The following is a 21,282-nucleotide window of genomic DNA, read 5'->3' on the forward strand; positions in this document are numbered from 1 at the left end:
AAGGAAAGAACAACTGAAAGCAGCTGCTCTAGATGCCTGGGACCAGGGGGGTGTAGGGTTGTGTTGGCCCCCAAACTCGACTGTTTTCTACCAGAGAGACTCCTGGGTAGTTCGTGTCCATGTAACCGCGCTGCACCCTGGTCCTGTGGCATTCTCCTCGCGGCGACTGACCCAGGGGGTTGTAATGCTGCAGCTGCGGGAGCTCGTGTCTTCAGCGTGGCAGGGCAGTAACCATCCCTCTAGTTCTGCACTGAAAAACTGGATTGAATTTAGCCCCAGTTCCACGTTTGCATGCCAGGTAGGCAGAGTGGATTTGCACTGCAGGTGTGGGATGGGCCGGGCTGTGATGCCCATCTCGGTTGCTCACAAGCGACATTGTCTGCAGTCATCACCTGCCCCCAAATTCTCCCTGCTGCTCTTTGTCGGAGACGAAGCTGCACTTGTGCTCCGCAGAAGGTGCAAGCCGGCCTCGGAGGTGCGGTACCAGCAGCACAGGTAGGGCTGGAAAGATTGGCCGGCTCCTCCCGTTTGCCCTTCACAACTGCAGCTTCGTGTGCCAAGCCTGCCCTGTAGTAGGGGGTGTCCTCCACAGCACTAGATGTCGGCAGCCCTCTCTTTCTCACATGTACCCGGTCATGCACGATGCCTATCTTCCATCTATCTATCTATCTTATCTTTCTTCTCTATCAGCCATGGCACCCTGCTTGAAAACCACTGTGTACACAGACTGCTTTGTACCATGTGGACATACCTTAGGCTTAAATAATTCAAGTGACTCTGCTTCCACTGCTTTCCAGTAAAAGCTTCAGAACATTACTATTTAGCAAGCTTTTCTTGATTATTCATTTGCTTGCTTGCTTTTTTTTTTTTTTAATTTAATCCCGTTACTCATGGTTCGTGGATTAAGGCCAGAAGGGGCTGTAATGATCACTTCGTCTGGCTTCCTGAAAAACACCGTGCAAAATGTCACCAGTCATTTCTAAAGTTGATGGAGCTATTCTTCTCGTTACAGAAGAAAGCACTGAGTATAATAACTCGTGGCTGAACTGGAGTGAGTGTTGTAGGAAGAGGCATCTCACCTCAGTTTAGAGACTCTACATGGTACATTTTGCTGATTAGGTCATGCCTTATTTCCATTCTGACCTTGGGTTTTTTTAATTTCAACATCCATTTCATAGGAACATAGGAACATTAGGTCCAGCCCTCTGCTCAGAGCACGATCATCCCTTACTAAAACATCCCAGGCAAGTGTGCATCTCACCTGCTCTTGCAAACCCAGGGATGAAGATTTCATCACTTCTCTAGGCAGCTTCACCACCCTCAGGCAGAAAGTTCTTCCCCTTCAAGTTAAGATTATGCTGCTGAAGCTTGAGGCCATTGCTGCTAGTCCTGTCCTGTCCCCTGCAGCCGCAGAGAGGAGCCCACCTCCGTTCTCTCTGTCATCGCCCGTCTTCAGTCCCCCCTCAGTCTTCTCTTCTCTTCTCTAGACTAAATAATCCTAGTTCCTTCAGCCTTTCTTCATCGTCATGCTCTGATCATGATCATGTGTATTGCTCGGCAGCGGACTCTTTCCAATCTGTCCACATCCTTCTCAAGGTGCGGGGCCCAAAGCTAGGCACAGGACCGCAGGGGTGGGCTCCCCAGTGCCGACTGGAGCGGAAGGATCGTAAGAGCACGAGACGCACCGTGCAGGATCAGGCCAGCGGTCCGTCCATCCCAGTAGTCTGTCTCCGCTGGCAGTCAGGGTGGATGCTACAGGGGGAGAGCATTGAACTCGAGAATGATCTCTCCCCTATTGTACACCCTCCTTGTCATCCGCTATTACAGGTTTAGAGATATCAGAGGACACCTCTCCATCCTTTCTGCTCAATGCCCTTTGATAGATCTGTCTTCCATGAATATATCCAGTCCCTTGTTGAACTTGGCTATGCCGTCTGCCTCCACCACCTCCTGTGGCAGTGAATTCCACAAGTTGCTTAAAAACATACTCTGTCTTGTTAGTTTTAAACCTGTCATCTGCTAATTTAAGTGGCTGCCGTCTAGTTGCAGTGTTCTGGGACCTGGTGAACCACGGTTCCCCCGTCCCTCGGTCCACACCTTCATGATTAGAAAGCCCTCTATCCTAACCCCCCTCAGCGTTCTCCTTTCAAACTGAACAGTCCTAGCCCTTTCAGTCTCTCCTGGTTTGGCAAATGCTCCAGGCCCTGATCAATTTGGCTGCCCTTCTTTGGACCTTTTCTAATTTTACTACATCCTTTTTGAGATGCAGGGACGAGAGCTGCACGCAGTATCCGAGATGGAAGTACAGGTTGGATGAGAGGATAGAAAACTGGCTGGATCATTGGGCTCAGAGGGCAGTAGTCGATGGCTCAATGTCTAGTTGGCACCCCGTATCAAGTGGAGGGCCCCACTGGGGCCAGCAGTGCGCCCTTGGTGCCAAGAAGGCGACCGGCATCCTGGGTGCATTGGTAGGAGCGGTGCCAGCAGATCGAGGGCAGTGATTCTTCCCTCTATTCGGCACTGGGGAGTCCAGTGTCCAGCTGTGGGCCCCCCACTACAGAAGGGATGTGGACACATTGGAGAGAGTCCAGTGGAGGCCTGGGGACATGACATGTGAGGAGAGGCTGAGGGAAATGGGCTGATTGAGTCTGCAGAAGAGAAGATGGAGGGGGATTGAATAGCAGCCTTCACCTCCCCGCAGGGGGGCTGCAAAGAGGATGGAGCTGGGCTGTTCTCAGTGGGGGCAGATGGCAGGACAAGGAGCAATGGGCTCAGGCTGCAGCAAGAGAGATTTAGGTTATAGATTAGGTTAAACTCTCTCATGAGGAGGGTAGTAAAACATTGGAACAGGTTACCCAGAGAGGCGGTGCAGTCTCCATCCTTGGAGGTGTTTAAGACCCGGGTAGACAAAGCCTTGGCTGGGATGACGGAGTTGGGGCCAGCCCTTCTTGGGGTGGGGGGGTTGGACAAGATGTGACCTCCTGAGGTCCCGTCCAGCCCTCCTTGTCTGATTCTATGTGGATGCAGCATGGGTTTGTATTGTGGTGTACTGATTTTCTCCGTTTTGCTTTCAGTTCCTTTCATAACTGTGCCCAACATTTTATTGGACTTGATTTTTTTGGAGAAGTGTCTGCAATGACTCCAAGGTCTCTTTCCTGAGTTGTAACAGCGAGTTCAGAACCCAGCACTGCGGATATTGCTCACAAATGACTTCCCTTGATTTACAAGTGACAGTCCTGTTAATGCAGCCCAGTATGCTGCTGGCCCTTTTTTTTTCCCCTCTTTGCAACAAGAGCATGCTGTTGGCTCATATTCAGATTATTTCCCTTATGAGTAACTGATCCTCCCTCCTTCCCCATGTACTTGCAAATGCTTACGTCTTGTGTTGACAGCTCAGACTCTTCCTGAGGTTCTTAGGTGCGGCTTGGCCTATTCTGTGGCATTGTACACACCTCTGCAAAACTGTCAATGGAATGGCATTATCTGAGCTGAGCAAAGCGTCATCAGTGCTGAATCACTTACATGTGATTTATTTAAACCTTTGCTGACATTTTAGTCACGTTCGGTGACATCATGCTGAATTTCTCGTCTACTGAGCTGCTTATATTGGCACCTAGCACTTCAGTGTCTGAGCTTGGTTTGACCTGGTATATACTTACTGCTCCTAAACCTGATTTGGGGCATCTGGGTACTCGGGGGGGAATATAATCCCTAAACAGCACATTTGTAGAGCTGCGTATTTTGATTTCAAATGAAATTGTAACACTCTCAGCTGATTGAAACTTCATCATTCATTCTGATTCATAAGGCAGATCTGACCTTCTCCAGCGTTCAAGAGCTCCGGATCTAGAGTTCTTGTTCTAATTTTTATCATTTCAAAATTACATCGAGTGTAGCGTTAATGGATCTGAGCCTGGGCACAGTCGTATTCTTTCCCGTGCAGTTCAAGTTCAAGACGAACATCAGAGGAACATATGCAAATACCAATATGCTCACTGCTGTTGGGTATCAGATGAAATGCATGCCCTGCTGCTCTGATCCCTGCCATGCAAGCGCGCTTTGTTCTCACAGCGATGCAGTATCACTATGTCTGGCGATGGCTTCTTTTAATGGGTCTAGGACAGCCTCTTGTGACACGGAGGCTTGACTGATTACTGGTGATACAGTGCTAGCAGCTGGGAGCCCTAAAGCTAATAGCTCTTGATGCTCTGCGAACAGTATTGTCCCCGCATCCAGTTTGGTAGAATGAGTGAGCGTACGTCCTCTTCGCTGCTTCACACACGTTGTCGTAGGATGTGCTGTTCTCTCTGCCCCAGAAATAGCTGTTGAACAGCTTGCACATCTGGTCTTATTCCACAGGAAATCCGTCGTGAGAGCAGAGTCCCTGAAGGACGTCCTAGGGTACTTGGGGGCCAGGTTCCTTGGTTTTTGAGATGAGTGTTTTCTCCCTAGGAGTTTGGTGCTTGTTGTAGCTGGGGCGTCACCGCTGGGAACGGTCTCCTTGCAGGGTGGGGGAGAAGCTTTCTCAAAAAGGAAGGTTTTGCATGGTTCTGCAAATAAAGTGAGACAGATCCTTATTCCACCTTTTAGGTCATCCTCCACCCTCCTTTTGAAGCTGAGCCATTGGGCAGGAGAACAAGCAAAGGAAAGTCCTCAGTATCGAACCTGGCTCTTTGGTCCGGCAAGGAGAGCAGAGGGGGAGAAACCTGGTCTGGGCTCTCCTCCCAGAGCTGTTTTTGCATGTTATCCAGTGACTGTAGTGCAGGATGCTCGGGCAGAACCTGGGATCCCCACTTCTCCGGGGAGTGCCCTCCTCCCCAGACTCCCACTAGGTTATTGAATAGCTGGTGGGCCCTTTTCAGTGCACGTCTGTGCTTGCCTTGCAGACCGTTTGGGTCCTGAGAAGATGGAAGAGCTCTCTCTCTTGCTGTCTGCCCTCTCCCCCATGCCCTGTGCCTAGCATTTCCTTCGGATAGCTGTAGGTGTCCCTGCTCAGTGCTTGTATGCTCTGTGCGCTTGTAAATCTGCCCTCTGACAGAATGGGAGAGCTACGGGCCTCTCTGGGCAGAACTGGATCGTGCTTCTGCGGGTAGGTGTGTATTTGGAGTGAGCATCTGCACAGGCTTAAATGTGTCCCAAACAGGAAAGGATCTGGGCCAGTCTTACCAGACAGGATAGGAGATGAGCCAGGCTTTGCACACACAGTTCCTGCTTCCAGAAGCTTTAGTATTAGTAAAAAAGCAATATTGAAGCTTGTAGATCAATGGGTACGATCGATGGGTCCAACTTCTAAGCAGCTGCAGGGGGCACAGCCCACATCAGGATGAGCCATGGCCCCCCTTGGGCCACACACCCCATGGACACCCCCCCACACACCTATTGCTGCACCCCGTGCCCACAGCCCCTCTCTACCACTACACCACACACTGTGTGTCTGCAACACACCCTTCCTCCCTATTGCACCACAGCATAACCCCTTGCAGGCCGTATGTAGCCTGTAGGCTACCAGATGGACAGCCCTAAGTTGTATACTTATTTATACACTCGTTTTAGAATAGACCTGAGTGTACGTCAGTTAATCGGGACTGAGCTGTAGCCTTTCTTTACCTGTGTGGTCCTGTGCCAGGAGGGACTAAGACAAAGACCCCTCAACCTTTTTGCCATGTGACAAGCTAACTCTAGGCTGGTCTACAAATGGAAACTACAAGGACAGGTCCTCAGAGCATCTACTTAAACTTAAGCAAGCTCGTTGGTTGTTGCTAGTGTGACTTGGAGAATGGCTACAACTTTCCGAAAAGTGAGAGTGACCTAGGAGCCCAAATCCCATCCGCTTTCAATGAGGCTTAGGGATTTAGTTCACCCTCACCAAGTTTGCAGATGACACCAAGCTGGTGCAAATAGTAGACATGCTGGAGGGTAGAGCTAGGATTCAGAGTGACCTGGACAAATTGGAGGATTGGGCCAAAAGAAATCTCATGAGGTTTGACAAGGATAAGTGCCAAGTCCTGCACTGAGGAGGGAGCGATTCCCTGCACCGGTGCGGGCTGGGGGTGACGGGCTGGGCAGCAGCTCTGCAGACAAGGACCTGGGGGGACAAGGGGCAAGGAGCTGGACAGGAGCCAGCAGTGTGCCCTTGGTGCCAAGAAGGCTACTGACATCCTGGGCTACATTGGCAGGAGCGTTGCCAGCAGATGGAGGGCAGCGATTCTTCCCCTCTGTTCAGCACTGGGGAGGACACATCTGGAGTCCTGTGTCCAGCTGTGGTCCCCTCACTACAGAAAGAGGGGAGAGAGTCCAGTGGAGGGCAACGAAAATGGTTTGGGGGCTGAGGGACATGACTGGTGAGGAGACACTGAGGGAATGGGCTGATTGAGTCTGCAGAAGAGAAGACCGAGGGGGATTGAATAGCAGCCTTCACCTCCCTGCAGGGGGGCTGCAAAGAGGATGGAGCTGGACTGCTCTCAGTGGGTACAAGGACAAGGAGCAATGGGCTCAAGCTGCAGCAAGGGAAGTTGAGGTTAGAGATTAGGAAAAACTCTCTCATGAGGAGGGTGGTGAAGCACTGGAATAGAGGTGGTGCAGTCTCCATCCTTGGAGGTTTTTAGGACCCACGTAGACAAAGCCTTGGCTGGGATGATGTAGTTGGGACTGGTCCTGCTTGGGGCAGGGGGTTGGACTAGATGTGACCTCCTGAGTTCCCTTCCAGCCCTCACTGTATATGATTTCTTGGTGCCTGAGATCCTCTTGAAATGGTCCACTGACTCACAGCCACGGCTGAGAAACTTACTGTGCATCTCCGTAGACACAGCTGCATGGCAACCAAAAATCAGGTTGCGTGAGAGGTAAGTCTGTATCAGACCCGACGCCCCAGGTGAAAGTCAAGCCTCCCTTGCCACCCTCGTGCCCCCGGGGACAGGGGCAGGGGCAGGCTAAGGGAAGGATAGGAGCAGAGAGGGACAGGAGGGGCCGGTACAGCCCCACGTGAGCCAGATGACCACGTTGAGAGCAATCTTAATCCTGGCGTTTGTGAGCTCGGATAGTGGCCAGCGCCGTGTGCTCTCGAGGAGCGTGTTTGGTCTCCTGGTACCCATCGCAGGTGCAAGGTGGGAAGGACTCTCTCTTCACTCTTCTCATTGCACCTGGTAACTCTCAGTGTTCGCCCTGCTGTTTCCCTCCCCCACTTTGATTGACACTCAGGCTGCCTGATAGTTTTCTAAACTGCCTCTTCTCTGCAGAAAGGTGAGCACAGCTTTGGTTCACCCTGTATTTTCTCTGCACTTGGTTGCAGGGCTAGGGTGCCCTGTAATTGCGGTCCTGCTGTGCGAGCGCTGTCAGTCAGTGCTTTAACATCAGAGCGGGGACTGTCCTGCAGAACGGAGGAGCGGGCACCAGGCAGGGACGGGAGACGCTGCAAAGCAAGTCTGCATCTCCGCAAGGGCAGTGGCTGCATCGGCCTCGCTGGCCCGCTGGATGCTCGTCCCTGTTCTGCGAGCTTCCACGCATGCTGAAGCAGTGGTGCAAAATGCAGGCCAGGCTCTGAAAGGCAAGTGGGTGTCCACATGCACCTCCTGCTGCTCTGTTTTTTGGATGGGGGGCAGATATATTTGGCGTTCCCTGTTGATCCCTGGCAGTCGCTTTGTATTGTGACTAAGTCAAGCTTTTGTGCTAGGACATGGCAGTAGGAGTCAGCGGCACAAGTGGACTCGCCTGCAGGTGAGAGTGGAGTCAGGGGAATCCTGCAAGCCCTCCTCTGAAGCTCCATAAAACACCAGGCTGGTGGAGCTGTCTCTTTTACTGTCTCCTGGAAAATGGATTTCATCCCCCTTCAGAGCGACGCGTGCCTCTGCTAACAAGTCCGCCGGAGCAGCAGTTCCTGATGCCAGCGCTCAGCATCTTAAGGAGAGGCCGGCCGGCCAGGCTTAGGTAGCCTCTGGGTATATGTGCATGAGGGAAAACATATTCCTCGGCTCTTGTCTGAGCCAAGAAGTAACTTGTCCAGTGCAGTACCATAGTAAAAATGTCTCCGTCGGTAGACTCAGGGTGTGCTCAGCTAAGACCACAGCTATTTCTATGACCTTTTCTTAGAAGTATTCTTCGTACAGCAGTGTACGAGCTGGCTATTTGCAGTTTGATATGTGCACTGTTGATGCTAGACTTGACACAGTCCTGTTACGGTCCCTAACTCGTCCCTTCCAGCTCCCTAATGTCTACGAAATCTCCCGTCCATTTTCCACGTGGGCTGCACGGCTGAGTCATTTATTAGTGGCAGCGCACAGAGGGGCTCTCAAAGAACCAGTTACTTGTAAGTAACCTTCTTTTTGCAGGTCACTTGCACTTTTTCAGCTATGAATATACTGTGAATTCTTGCAGCTGTAATTATTTTGCAAAAATAAATCAGAAATTAAAGGTAGAGCTGCCTGGTTTGATTATCTCCTGGCTTCTTGCATAAGACAGGTCAGAGTCCCAGCCCAAGTAAGAAATGCTTTTATAAACATCGTTAAACTCTTTGTTCCCAAAGTTGTCTTTGAACTGTATTAAGAAAGGAGATAAGTCGAGAGAAAAGCAAAATAGCTGTCAACCCATAGACGTAGCATTATGCTAAATAATACATTACTGGCTCTTCTCTGCTCTCAGAGATCACAGATAGGGAAGGATGAGAGTGCATCAGGATCCTTGCTACGTCTCTGTAGAGCAGATCTTGCCCGTCCCTTCCAGGTGCAGCTCAGCTTCCCTTCTTCTGAAGAGTCGTCCTCTGCAGAAGCAGCGCTCTGAGGCTGCCCAGGCAGCTTGTCTGGCACAGAGCCTAAAAAGGGCTTTAATTGCTATGCCATCTGCTTGCCTACACACCCTGAATCAGACGCTCGTGTGCTGCTTGGTGTGCTTGGGAGAAACCCGCAGTCGGGTGCAGTCATCGGTCTGCCGGGCCTCCACACCCAGAGCCCACCCGGGTGGGCATAAGGCAGAGGGTGCATCTAGACAGCCTCTCCCTCGGCCAGGCCAGCTGATAGCACAGACTTGTACAGCAGCTGTCCAACGGGGCCCTCCTCCACTCAATATCCAGGACCCTCGGTTGGTACCCAGGACCCCTGGTTCTGACACTGCCGAAAGTTTCTGTCACCGGATCTCTTCAGCACAGACTCTTACAGCACTGACCGCTCCATCGCAGTCACACCGATCTCCATCTGCACCGAGAACATGGTGCAGATAGCATGCAGCCTGGAGATGCTCGGCATCCACTGCACTGCAAGGGAAGAAAAGCCATCCATCATCCACTCCTGCTTGCCCTGAGCGCTCTCAGCCCTAAGCATCATTCCTCTTTCAAGGGGCAAGGCGCAGTCATCAGGCCCGGAGGAGATGGCTCATAAGAAAGAGCAGTTGCTGCTCCCAGGAGAGCTCTGCCGTCAGGCCAGGGTGATGCTGCGATGCTGCGCTCTGAGAGTTCATGTCCCTGACGCGTGCCCCATATGCACCCTGCACGTTGCTGCGTGGCCCTGCTGCTGTGGCTACGCCTCCATGCTGATACGTACGGTCAGTTTTGGTCTGCCTTGGGCCAGCCAGCGAGGGCCTTCCCAGCCTTCCCCTGCTCCGTCTCATGTGACCGGTGCCTCCTTGGTTCTGTCCGACTCCTGACATTGCAGAAGTTGTTGCTGTGGTTTATGTGGATGTGGATGTGGAGCAGGAGTGATGGGACGTCGCTCTTCCACAGCTTCTCCATGAGACCACTTCCATGAGCTGCTGAAAGGACTGAACAGGGTGGCACGTGCACTCCAGCTAACGCTGCCGACACTGCCACCCAACCTGGATCGTCCGCCTGACGTTCTTCAGTTGAAAGTGAGGGGTAGGCTTTCACTGCCCGTCCACGAGTGCCTTCTGGATACACCCCGGGTACCTGGATTGCAGCCTCTCCATCACTGGCAGTCTTGCTCAGGGTGAGGAAAGAAAAAACAATTTGCAAGGAGGGGGTGGGAACTGCTGCTCATGTCAAATGATCTATTGCACCTGTTTGTCTGCCCACTCTTGCAGTAAGTGAAGCTAAACTGAAATAATTTACACCTGAGTGAAATGGGTGGGAAATTATTGTAGTTTAGCTTCCATTTACCCAGGGGGAGAGGAAACTGGTGGAAGAGATGCTGCAATTCATTTGAAATCTTCTGTAAGTGTGTGTCTGTCCCCCCCCCCAGTTGTTTCGTCTATCCAGTTCCAATGCAGAAACCTTTTATATGTCCCTCGTCACTCCCGTACAAACTCTTTTGGGTCATTAGTACAAGCCATGAGAAATTCATGAGCACAGAAATGTCTGATTCAGCTCTTGTGGGCAAGGAAAGGTACAGAGGGAGCATTTCAGCGGCAAGGGGTAATCATGGGGAATGACTGGCAGTGCAAATCTCCAGGTATCAAGCAGTGTTAGCTTGTTAACAGTATACACCGTGGAAGGCGAGGAGGCCATTGTGGCTCAGCATCAGATCAGTGTTAGGTGGTGAACCAGCTAGTTGTAGAAAAGAAAAAAGGGCAACCTCTAATACTTCATATCTGGTTCTGATCCTTCAGCAAGGGCGATAGCTGCTATCCAGAAGTTATCCTGGGTGACTACATTAGGCATAACTCCTGAAGTACCAGGTCAAATGGGGAGCTTCCCTTGCAGCACAAAATTGCTCACTTAAAAAGCTGATGAGGCTTTTGAAAAATGGAAAGGCCTGTCCTGACGATCTCCACCCCCGAGTGCTGAGGGAACTGGCAGAGGTCATTGCGGGACCCCTGGCACGGCTTTACGAGCACTCGTGGCGCTCTGGCGATGTGCCGGAGGACTGGAAAAGGGCCAATGTGGTCCCCATCTTCAAAAAAGGGAGGAAGGAGAACCAGGAAACTACAGGCCTGTCAGTCTTACCTCGGTCCTGGGGAAGCTCTTCGAGAAAATTATCCAGGAGTACATCTGCGAGGGGCAAACAGGGGAGGTCATGCTTAGGGGCAACCAACACAGGTTCATTAGGGGCAGGTCCTGTCAGACCAACCTGGTGGCCTTCCACGACCAGGCCACAAAATCTGTAGACGCAGGTGTCATGGTGGACGTAGGCTTTCTGGACTTTAGGAAGGCCTTCGACACTGTCTCTCACCCCATCCGCATTAAAAAATTAGGCGACTGTGGTGTTGACACCTACACAGTCAGATGGGTCGCAAACTGGCTGGAGGGCCGCACCCAGAGAGTGGTGGTGGACGGGTCATTTTCAACCTGGAGGGCTGTGGGCAGTGGGGTCCCCCAGGTCTCGGTCCTCGGGCCCGCGCTGTTCAACATCTTCATCAGCGACTTGGACGAGGGGGTGAAAAGCACCCTGTTCAAATTTGCAGATGACACTAAGATGTGGAGGGGATGTGGGCAAGCTAGAAGAGAGGGATAGGTTACAACTAGATCTGGACAGGTTACAGGGGTGGGCGGATGAGAACAGGATGGGTTTCAACACTGACAAGTGCAAGGTGCTGCACGTGGGGAGGAAGAACCAGCAGCACACCTACAGGCTGGGGAACTCCCTTCTCGTCAGTGCAGAGGCAGAAAAGGATCTTGGAGTCATTATTGATGCCAAGATGAACGTGGGCCGACAGTGTGGGGACGCGGTCAGGAAGGCCAACCGCACCTTGTCATGCATCCACAGGTGCATCTCGAGCAGGTCCAAGGAGGTGATCCTCCCCCTCTGTGCGACACTGGTCAGGCCGCAGGTGGAGTACTGCGTCCAGTTCTGCGCGCCGCACTTCAGGAGGGATGTGGCCAGCATGGAGAGGGTCCAGAGGAGGCCACTCGCATGGTCAGGGGCAGCAGGGCCAAGACAAGGCTGAGAGGGGACTATCTGGTGGCCGTCTACAAACTGGCCAAGGGGGACCAGCAGGCATTGGGGGAGTCCCTGTTCCCCCGAGCACTACTGGGAGTAACAAGGAACAACGGCCATAAGTTGACAGAGAGCAGGTTCAGACTAGACATCAGGAGGCGCTGCTTCACAGTCAGGGCGGCTAGGATCTGGAACCAACTTCCAGGGGAAGTGGTGCTGGCTCCCACCCTGGGGGGCTTCAGAAGGAGACTAGATAATCACCTTGCCAAGGTCGTTTGACCCCAGTATCCTTTCCTGCCCATGGCAGGGGGTCGGACTTGATGATCTGCTCAGGTCCCTTCCGACCCGACCAGCTATGAAACTGTGGAAGGTGATGAAAACCATGAGGTCTCTGGCCTGTCCTAGTCCACTGCTTCAAGGACAAGGTGACATATGCATCCTTCAGGTATCACGGACCATCCTTGTGGGACACTTGTACACACTTCCCTCCAGGCCTGTCCAGCTTATCCTTTAAAGCAGCAAGCACGATGTCTGGCTGCACTGGTTCTGCTCAGCCTCCACAGCGCTGGTCCAGCAGCACGTGGGAGCCCTGTGACAGCATCTGGTCGGGTGCACATGACCCATCTAGCCAAGGTGGTCTCAGAAGTGGTGCTGAGGACATCCAGGCTGATTGCCTTGGGGACCTCGATCTTCAGAGCTGGAGCAGGACTTCATGGGTGGCTCTTGAGCCAGGCTGAAGGCAGCTGACTCCGGCATTGGTCCCTCTTAGAGAACGACGGCCTGGCACGGACAGTAGCAAACGTCTCCATTGTCATTGCATCCGCGACAGAGCTGCGCTGGGTGGTGAACCGCCTGGTTAATCCGGCTCGCGTCTGCCCACGGCTGAGTCTCCTACAAGCTGCTGTGCTGCGTTGGCACCACGGTCGCAGACGCAGCTGCCCATGTCGGGCACGGCTGGGGGCTGCTGCTGTTGCTGCAGAGTCAGTCTGGGACGAAGAAAGCTACCGGTTCCAGCCAGCTCTTGCAAAACCCTCTGAACAATGCGTTTCTCCACAGCCCCTGCTTTGACGTTTCCTGATGTTTCCCTGATCGGCCATGGGATGCTCTTCTGTTGAACAACTTATCAAGAGAGACTCGTCTTTGAAAAGCTGTGCACAAGCAATTTTCTTTGAGGTCATTAAGAGGATGCTTGAGTGAAGACTGCGTCTCCTGTCTCTGCCCAGCTGGTCGCCAGCCTGTACCTTTTCAGTGGGGTTTCTCCTTACTCCCGTTCCCCCGTTTGCGTCTGTCCTCTGCAAGCTGCTGTGTGCCGCCTCGTGCATGTCAATGAGCTGCTGCCTCCATGTGCGCGCAGCTCCTCCCATAGGGCTGCCCCCGGCATTCGCTGCGCTGCTCTGACAGCTAGCACCCTCGTGTCCTCTTGCTCCGTCTCCTCTAAATATAGAGCCTCCCCCTCCACACCTATCTCCACATGCTTCTCATCTCGCCATCCATCAGCCACAGTCCCTGATGCCTACTTGACGGCTCCATTAAACACAAGCTCGGTAGCAGCTATATTTAGGTGTCAGGAGGAGAATGAGCCTTTGGGCTGTGGACAGCCCATAAATCCAGCTTCCTTCGTGAAATCACCATTCTCTTATCTGGAATGAAATCGATAGAAGTGTTTTCAGATGAGGAACAGTCGCCCGTGAGAGCAGAGCGCAGGGGACAAGGAGGCAGAGAGGATGAGCGATGGGGAAGGAGAGGGGCAAAGAGAGGGCCAAAAAAGCAATAGGCAGACACAGTCCAAGAAGGAAGGGTGGAGGGGGAAGAAGGATCCCTGAAGGAAACAGCACGCACATGCACGCAACTCCTGGCAGCAGCAGCAAGGGACCATCTCGTAGAGTTACGAGTGTCTCGCACCTGGGGAATGATCTCCCATGCGCGAGACGGGAGGGGGGCTCGAGCTGGAGTTGGGGGTGGGTGAGACGCAACTTGGAGCGCGAGGCTTTTGTAGCTTCTTGTATCTGGTGCTCACTTTGGCTGTCTCACAGGCAGCGCGGTGCGGCTCTGATCGGCTGCTCCTGGTCCCGCGGCCTCCAAACCCACTTCCCAGAGGCGTGTGGTAACAAGGAGGCTACGCCAGAAGAGAGGGGTTGGCTCTGGAGCGTGCTCGTCATGAAACACCGTGTTGTGCTGATGCCGTGCTGCTCGGTGGGCCCCGCGTTCCTAGTCCAGCAGGTTGTGGGGACTCCTGCGTCTTACAATGCCATAAGCAGCTGCCTGCGTGCCCTTGGTGTCCTGCGGCTGCACTGGCATAGCAGCCCAAACCCACGTCTTCTGGCAGGATGGGGAATTCCTCGGCTCCGAGCCGGCTTCCTTGGGTCTCAGCAGGGGATCGGCCCAAGCGTAAGTTCAGGAGGATTCGTGTGGAGGCCACAGCCCCCGCTGCACCTGCGCCCGTCTCTAGAGCATCTCTCTGGAGCAGACAAATGTTCTCTGCTAATGGCCTGTCCCACCTGCGCCCCGCAGCAGGTCTAAGGCAACCAGATAACGATAGGAGCCGAGGGGGAAGAGGCTGGTTTGACACAGAGCTTTTGTGTCCGTGATGACACCCCACAGCTGTCCCCAGATGCTCCCTGCAGCCTCTGCCAGCCAGCATGGGTGCCCAGGGCCTCCCCGGGCTCTGCCGCTGGGTGGGCACCGCTGCGTGCAGCGCTTGCTCCCTGCATTACAGCGGTGACGCGCCGGCGGCACGTACCAGTCGCTCGGGCGGGCGGGCGCTGCGCGGAGACGCCGCTCTCTGCTCAGGCAGGCACCTGCTACGAGGGCACTGCATCAGCCTGCCCTTCCTGCCCACCGCAGCGCACCGTGGGAACCGAGGGGCTTGCTCCCTCGTTCTTCTTCAGCAGGGGTTTGCACCGATGCTGCTGGGATGGGCACGGTGCGAGTGCCCAGCCGGCTGGATGAACGACTGCACAACACGGCCTGGGGAGGTGCTTTGACCCCGGGGCTGGCGCAGCATAAAAGCCTCCATGAAGAAAGGCTAGAATAGATACCAATGCAGCTGGCAATTCAGCAGTGAGACTAGCAGCTGTCCCCCGTGGCTCTGCACTTCCCTCTCCTGTTCAGGAGTCGCTTGTTCAAGGAAACTGCAAGGTCTATGCACAGCTACAGGTCTTCAGTCTGACGACATGGTTTGTGCATTTGTTAGCTGGTTTTGCTCCGTACTGGCTCACTGCCCTGCACAGGCCCTGCGACCACACAGACCCCTTCCCTGCCAGCTCGCCGCATCCTGGGCCCCATGCCCTCTCTGCACACACCAGGCTGTTCTGCACACACCTGGGCCACGTGCTTGGAGCCGGCTGGACTGTTGAACGCATTGCTCTCTTGCGTTTGGCACAGCTTGGGACCCGTGTCCTCCAGAAGGGCAGTAGCTGCTGCCGTCTCAGCGTGCTCACCACATGCTGACCCTGCACGTCTGGACCACAGGATCCAGAAGAGCCTCTGGACTGCTCCGAATCTACGACCCTGGACTTAATTCTCCTTTTTGGAGCATTTGCTGGATAGGGACTTGCTGGTCATCAGCTGCTGAGACCAGAGCTGGGTGCTGAACGCCGAATGGCTCCTAAAACAGCAGCAGCAAGTTTGGAGTTTGGCAGAGCTTTTCGGCTGCGGAGCATGAACACCCTCTGCTGGCAACCGGGAGAGCGACACCTCCAGCTCCCGAGTCCAGCACCAGCCTAGCCTTTTCTGGCTCCTGTTTTGCAGCTCTTCTCACAGGCAGAAAGTGGGTGGGTGCCAGTCCTGACAGGTCACAGCTCTTCCTTCCTCCAGCCAAGTGTCACCCAGGGATGAACACAGTCCTTGTGGCTGCAGCCAGAGTCGTCACCTGTTGTTGAGGCAAGACGCCGGAGTTGTAAACGCTGTTGTGAAGTCCCCTCCTATCCGTGTGCAAAGGCAGCGAAGTTCTGGCCTTAGCTGTGAAGTCCTAAGATGTGCCTTGAGGTGGGGGCTCTCCAGCCTGTGAGTAGGACCCTGCATTCAATGCTGATCGTAGCCCCTTTGCAGCGCTCCACAGTGGTCGTTACAATCGCAGCCGGTTCTCCAACAACTGAGTTCCTGCAGATGCCACGGGCTGGATGTGATGGCCAGGGGCTCCATCCAGTCCTGTTTCTCTCTGCTCCCTGGGGCCTCTTTCAGACCTGTCTGTACCCTCCATTTCTTCCAGGCTGTCTTTCTCTGAGTAACTGGAACTGAGTGGGAGCTGTAGGGGAGATGAGATGAGGCCATGTGTGCAAAGGAGCTAGCTGACAGATATTCCCCAGGTCTGGCCAGGGCTGGTCCTGTCACAGCAAGCTCCCTTAGTGACAAGCCTGGGCTCCCTTCCTGTGTGGGGATCAGACATGCCCCGGTCTCATCCATATTGGACATCCCCTCCCCTCCACCCTTGCAGAGAATATGTCCTCTCCCTGTCACGATCGTTTCGTCTCCCCGGAGCAGCCAAAGCAACAGCTTTTTTAATTTTTTGTGGATGCAAGGAATATCTCTGTTGTTTGTAAAGAGAGAAGTGAGTCTTGCCATCTTTTTTGCCCTTTGTTTCAAATCCTGCAGAGAAGGAACTGGGGGTTACAGCAGACTACAAGCCAACAGCGTGCTCTTGTTGCAAGTAATGCAGCAGTATACGGAGATTTGTTAACAGGAGGGGCATTTTTAGGCCAAGGGATGTGATTCTTTTGCTTCATTCAGCAGTGCAGAGGCCTCCCCTGGAGTCCTGTGTCCAGTTTTGAGCCCTGTATAAGAGGCACGTGGACTGAAAGGAAAGGGTCCAGTGCAGAGCAACACAAATGATTAGGGTACTGGAAGATGAGGCTGACGAGAAAATGCTGAAGGGACAAGGGGTATTTAGCCTGGGGAAGAGAAGCCTGAGGCGGGATTTAATAACCATCTTCAAATACCTGCAGGGCGATGACAGAGAGGATGGAGATGAGCTTGTCTGTGTGGCTGTCGGGGCCAGGACGAGGCGCAGGGGAGGTTTAGGCTGGAGACGAGGAGGGGTTTCTGCGTCTGAGGGCGGTCGAGCACCGGGACAGGTGCCCGGGGGAGCTGTGGCCTCTCCATCCCTGGAGGCTGTGACGAGCAGGCTGGACCGACACGTGTCTGGGCTGGTTTAGTCTGAGACGATCCTGCCTTGAGCAGAGGGCTGGACTAGATTACCTTGAGGTCCTGCCCAGCCCTGTTTCCGGTCGTCCTCCCTTCCTATCTTCCATCCCCCTTCACCCACATCCCTGCCACCAGCCTGTGACACTGCACATAGTTAGGAGCTTGGGAACTGCCAAATTAGTTGAGCTCTAGGTCTGATCTAATGCAGTGGCCACTTCCAGCTGCTTCAGAGGAAGCAGAAAGAGTCCCCACAATGGGCAATTTATTCAATGACTTGCTCATTTGCATGCGAGGGGCTGCAGCAGCAGGTAATTAGCTCAGGCTCTGAAGCAGGAGGGTTTATCTCGCTTCTTCAAAACCCCGTCTCTGATGTAACTACAGATGAGCTGCTTCTCTAACCATCCAGTCCTGCTACTGTTGGGGCCTGAATTCCTGCTTACGGCAGCAAGTCTCTCCTGCTCATGTAAACAAAGGACCATTCTTCTTCACTGCCATTAGACTTCTTTTGTTACAGGAGAGGGTGAAGGCATGCCCAGCTTGTGCTGCCTCCAACATAATTTTGAATCCTTGTTACGCCCCCTCTTACCTATACCAAGCATCTTGTTCTGTTTCTCCAAGTAGGAAAATCTCTCCAGGCTGCCGGGCCTTTTCATTGCTCATCTCTGTACTTCCTCTGTTTCTGCTTGGCTTTCTCTGAGGCTGTGGCCAGAACTGGGTGCAGGAACCAGCTGAGAGTGCCCCATAGACTGGGAGAATGACACCAGCGTTGTCAGGAGTACTTTTCTTCCCCTTTAATTCACTTTGGCACTTGCATTGCTTTCGTTCTCTGCCTCTGCATATTGAGCTGCCCTGCAACTCTTCACCTGCCCGGGTGCATGCTGTGTTTGCTTCTCTCCTGCATCTCCCACTGATAACTCAATTCCCTGAGGGCAGCAGCTGCTGCTGCTTCGACTAAAAGGCAGTGGAACTAGGTGGGGCTTATAAAAGATATTGGATTTACCTGAAGAACCTTGTCTGCCTATGTCCTTGGACCAACATGGCTACAACCGATACCCATGGAACTGGGTGGGCATTTTACATCCTAAGTCCAGCTACTTTTAGCTGCTTTTCCTTATAAAAGAGAATCTGGATGCCTGCAGAAACCATCCCTCCTTGTGCCACAGACTTTCCAAAAAGAGCCTAGGAGACTGCACCCTTCTGTGACCCTAAATGAAAGCTTCACTGTCTTGAAAACTTGGCCTGAGCACCAGAAAGTGCTCTGTGGGCTCCAGTTTGGGAACTTCAGCCTCACAGGGAAGTCTCGTGGAAATGGCTCTGTTCCCCCAGTGTCCCAAACAGGTGGGTTAGGACTTCAACTGGATTTTGACTGCTTAAGGACCCAGCTTATGCTCAGGGCAGTATTTGGAAACTATAGGGTGTAGTATAGGAACCTGGATAGCGCATGGTTGCTTCCCTAATCCCAGCAGTTAATGAGGGTGCAGAAAGCATGTCAGAGAGGCGCAATCCTAGAAAGACCAAAACCCATATGTGCTGCCGCTCTCTCTGACTAAAACCCATATGTGAGGCCACTCTCTCTGAGAGGAGTCGGACAGCTGGGCTGGGTCCTGCCAGACAGAGAGATTAAAGAGGCTTTTCCCACCAGTGCTTGATCCATTTTAGCATCAGTAACTTCAGCAAGTGGAAGATTCAGTTTTGCAGAGTGGCTTGGAGGACTGAAATGGGCTCATTAATGTCCTTCCAGCATCCTCCCCTCATGCTGGTCCCTGTCTCTCAAAGAATGAGAGATTTTTGCATTCCTTGTGTTTAACCCTGGTCTTGGGAAGCAGATCTCTCTGTGGCCAAAGTAATCAGGTATCTTCGGGTGCTTGTACACGTGATGGGGGTTGAGTCCTTCAGGGCTGCATTCTGTGCCCACTAAATTGAAATGGTGAGTTTTATTTGTCTGTCTCTGTATACACACCATTGTCCTGGTGGCTGCAAGAGCCTGCTGAAGGCAGAAGTGCTGAGGGACCCTGTCCTTTCTTCAGCAGAGCCTGCCCACCTCTCCTGCAGCCAGGGGGGCGAGCTGACAGATTGATGACTGCGATGTTCTAAGTTGCAACATTGCAAAATAACTACATCGGGATGCAGTTTAGTTTGTGATGATGCAAACTCATTTAAAATACCCAAAACTGTATGTGTACAGTGTAATGCCATTAAGCCACACAAAGGGAACTTTTCCTCACATGAACATGGTAATATCATCACATATTCAAGCACCCTTCTCCACCAGCTCTACCTTGTTCTGCAGAACTTGGCATCCACAGGCCTGTTCCTTACTTAGTTACCTTTACTCTGCGACCATTTCCAAAACTTGTGGTTGAGTCTAACCTGAGACACGAGACCTAGGACCTGGTTCAACCCCATATTGGCTTCTGTGGGAGCTAGATTGGCATTTCATAGATTTCATAGACATTAGGGCTGGAAAGGACCTTGAAGATCATCAAGTCCAGCCCTCTGCCCCAAGGGCAGGAAGCCAGCTAGGCATTGTTTGTGAGCATGTACCAGCTGCCTGCCTTTGGTGTTCTTAGACCGTGGGTTTACATTCCAACAAAGTTCCTTTTTCATAGAAAACTTTTCCTGTATATGTTTGCATGCGGATCTGTGTACAGATATATTTTGAGAAGTTACAAGTCAGTGTATGTGTGCATGTGAGTGTATCTGTACATAACGTTGACCGAGACAGAGGCGCATGTGTGACTCAGCACATAAATACGTATGGAGAATTGCACAGGGATTCATGCTGGCATAAAAGGAGACGTGTGCCTGTGTGGGTGTCAGTAGAGAGAGATGCTCGGAAGGATCAGGGTGTGTGTGCATGTGTGCGTGTGCTTATACATTTGCATACTTTCAGGAAAATGGCTGTTAACTTTCAGCCCCATGAGATCTCTGCTCTTTTTCTTACAGAAACAAGAGAAGACAGGACAAAGCGTCTCTTCCGACATTATACTGTGGGTTCTTATGACAACTTCACCTCTCACAGGTAAGTGCCGGATTGTCTCCTTCGTGAGAGATGACAGAACTGGAATTTATGTCAACCCCATGGCATTAAGATCTCCTTCACCTAATGACTGAGCAACGAATGACAGTCGATCATGGAAAGGGATCCACTGTTTATTCTGTACCCCAGGACTGGAGTTCCTTGTGTAGACGGCTGAGGCTTGTGAGGACAATATGTACTGTGTCTGATTTATGGTAGTGGTATCATTCATAGCAGTAGGGTTAGAAGCAGTAGGGATCATAAAGGCAATTTTCTTTTTTTGCCAATGATCTATGCCTGGTGACTGTGTTAGGGGTCCTAAGAGCTGGAGATCTCATACTAGATAGGGATGCTGTTTGTTGGCAAATGCAAAAGAAGGTTCGACACCTGTGTTAGGTAACAAAGGTGGTGTGTTAGACATGCCATGCTTGAAATGAAGCTAAATCACTCTGCCAGGTTTATAGAGTTGCTCGTGGTGTTGTGCTGTGCCAAATTCTGGCGTTCTGGGGATTGGCATTAAAGCTGGTGCAGAGCGAAGTCGTCTGTTCCATGCCTGGCCTCGGGCATATCCAGCATGGGCAGGCACACAGGAGCCCTTTTAGCAGCAGCTCAGGCCAGGATCTCTGCTTATTCTCGGGCACCCTGTGCTTGTATAACGTCTGCTCAGCACAGGTGACAGGATGGACATTACTGAACACGATCTGATGGTGGGGAAACCGTCACAACTCTTTATAGCAGCGATGCTCAACCAGGTGTTGCAGGGCCTTAGGGTGCCCTGAGATCCTTTAAAGGTGCTGTGGGGTTCCATACAGGGCTAGCACTGTGAGGTGTGCAAACATGATTCACAAGATAAATCCAGAGATTTCCAGTAAGAAACCAGTGTTCAAAACATCCCAACCTCCTGTGGTCTCTCTGAGTTCTTCGCAACAGGAAAATCTTTCTCTTTTTTCATAATCAAAAGACAAGAGAAAGCTAAAAGCTGGTCTTTTTCAAGGGATGCCTTGAGTCTAACAAGGGGTGCCATGGGTCTAAAAATGATGAGAACCACTGCATTATAAGAAAATTGAGCTTTGCCAATTGTCCAGAATCCTTTGAGCATGCCACCAAAATAGTAGATATATTCTGTGTTACTGAGCATCATATAACAAGCCCACAGCTATGGGGTCTGAGCACCTTTGTTGGATGTATTTTACCTACATTTTCAAAGGCCGGCAGGAAGGTTTCTTTGAGAAGCTCTCAAGTAAACTGAGTGGTTGTAGGGGAAAAACAGTTCTACCATAGATTAGAAACAGTTTAAGAAGGAGA

General features: G+C 52.4%; 1 protein-coding gene across 1 annotated transcript in view; it reads left to right on the top strand.

Annotated features, from left to right (window-relative positions):
- SHANK3 (SH3 and multiple ankyrin repeat domains 3) overlaps positions 1-21,282 on the top strand; it is a 513,573-nt gene that overhangs the window by 316,754 nt on the left and 175,537 nt on the right. Inside the window, exon 17 of the mRNA XM_025216389.1 lies at positions 19,905-19,980. Coding sequence (XP_025072174.1) covers positions 19,905-19,980 — 76 coding nt within the window. The remainder of the gene's footprint in view (positions 1-19,904; positions 19,981-21,282) is intronic.

This window comes from Alligator sinensis, unplaced genomic scaffold (assembly GCF_000455745.1).
Source record: "Alligator sinensis unplaced genomic scaffold, ASM45574v1 scaffold961_1, whole genome shotgun sequence".
NCBI lineage: Eukaryota > Metazoa > Chordata > Crocodylia > Alligatoridae > Alligator > Alligator sinensis.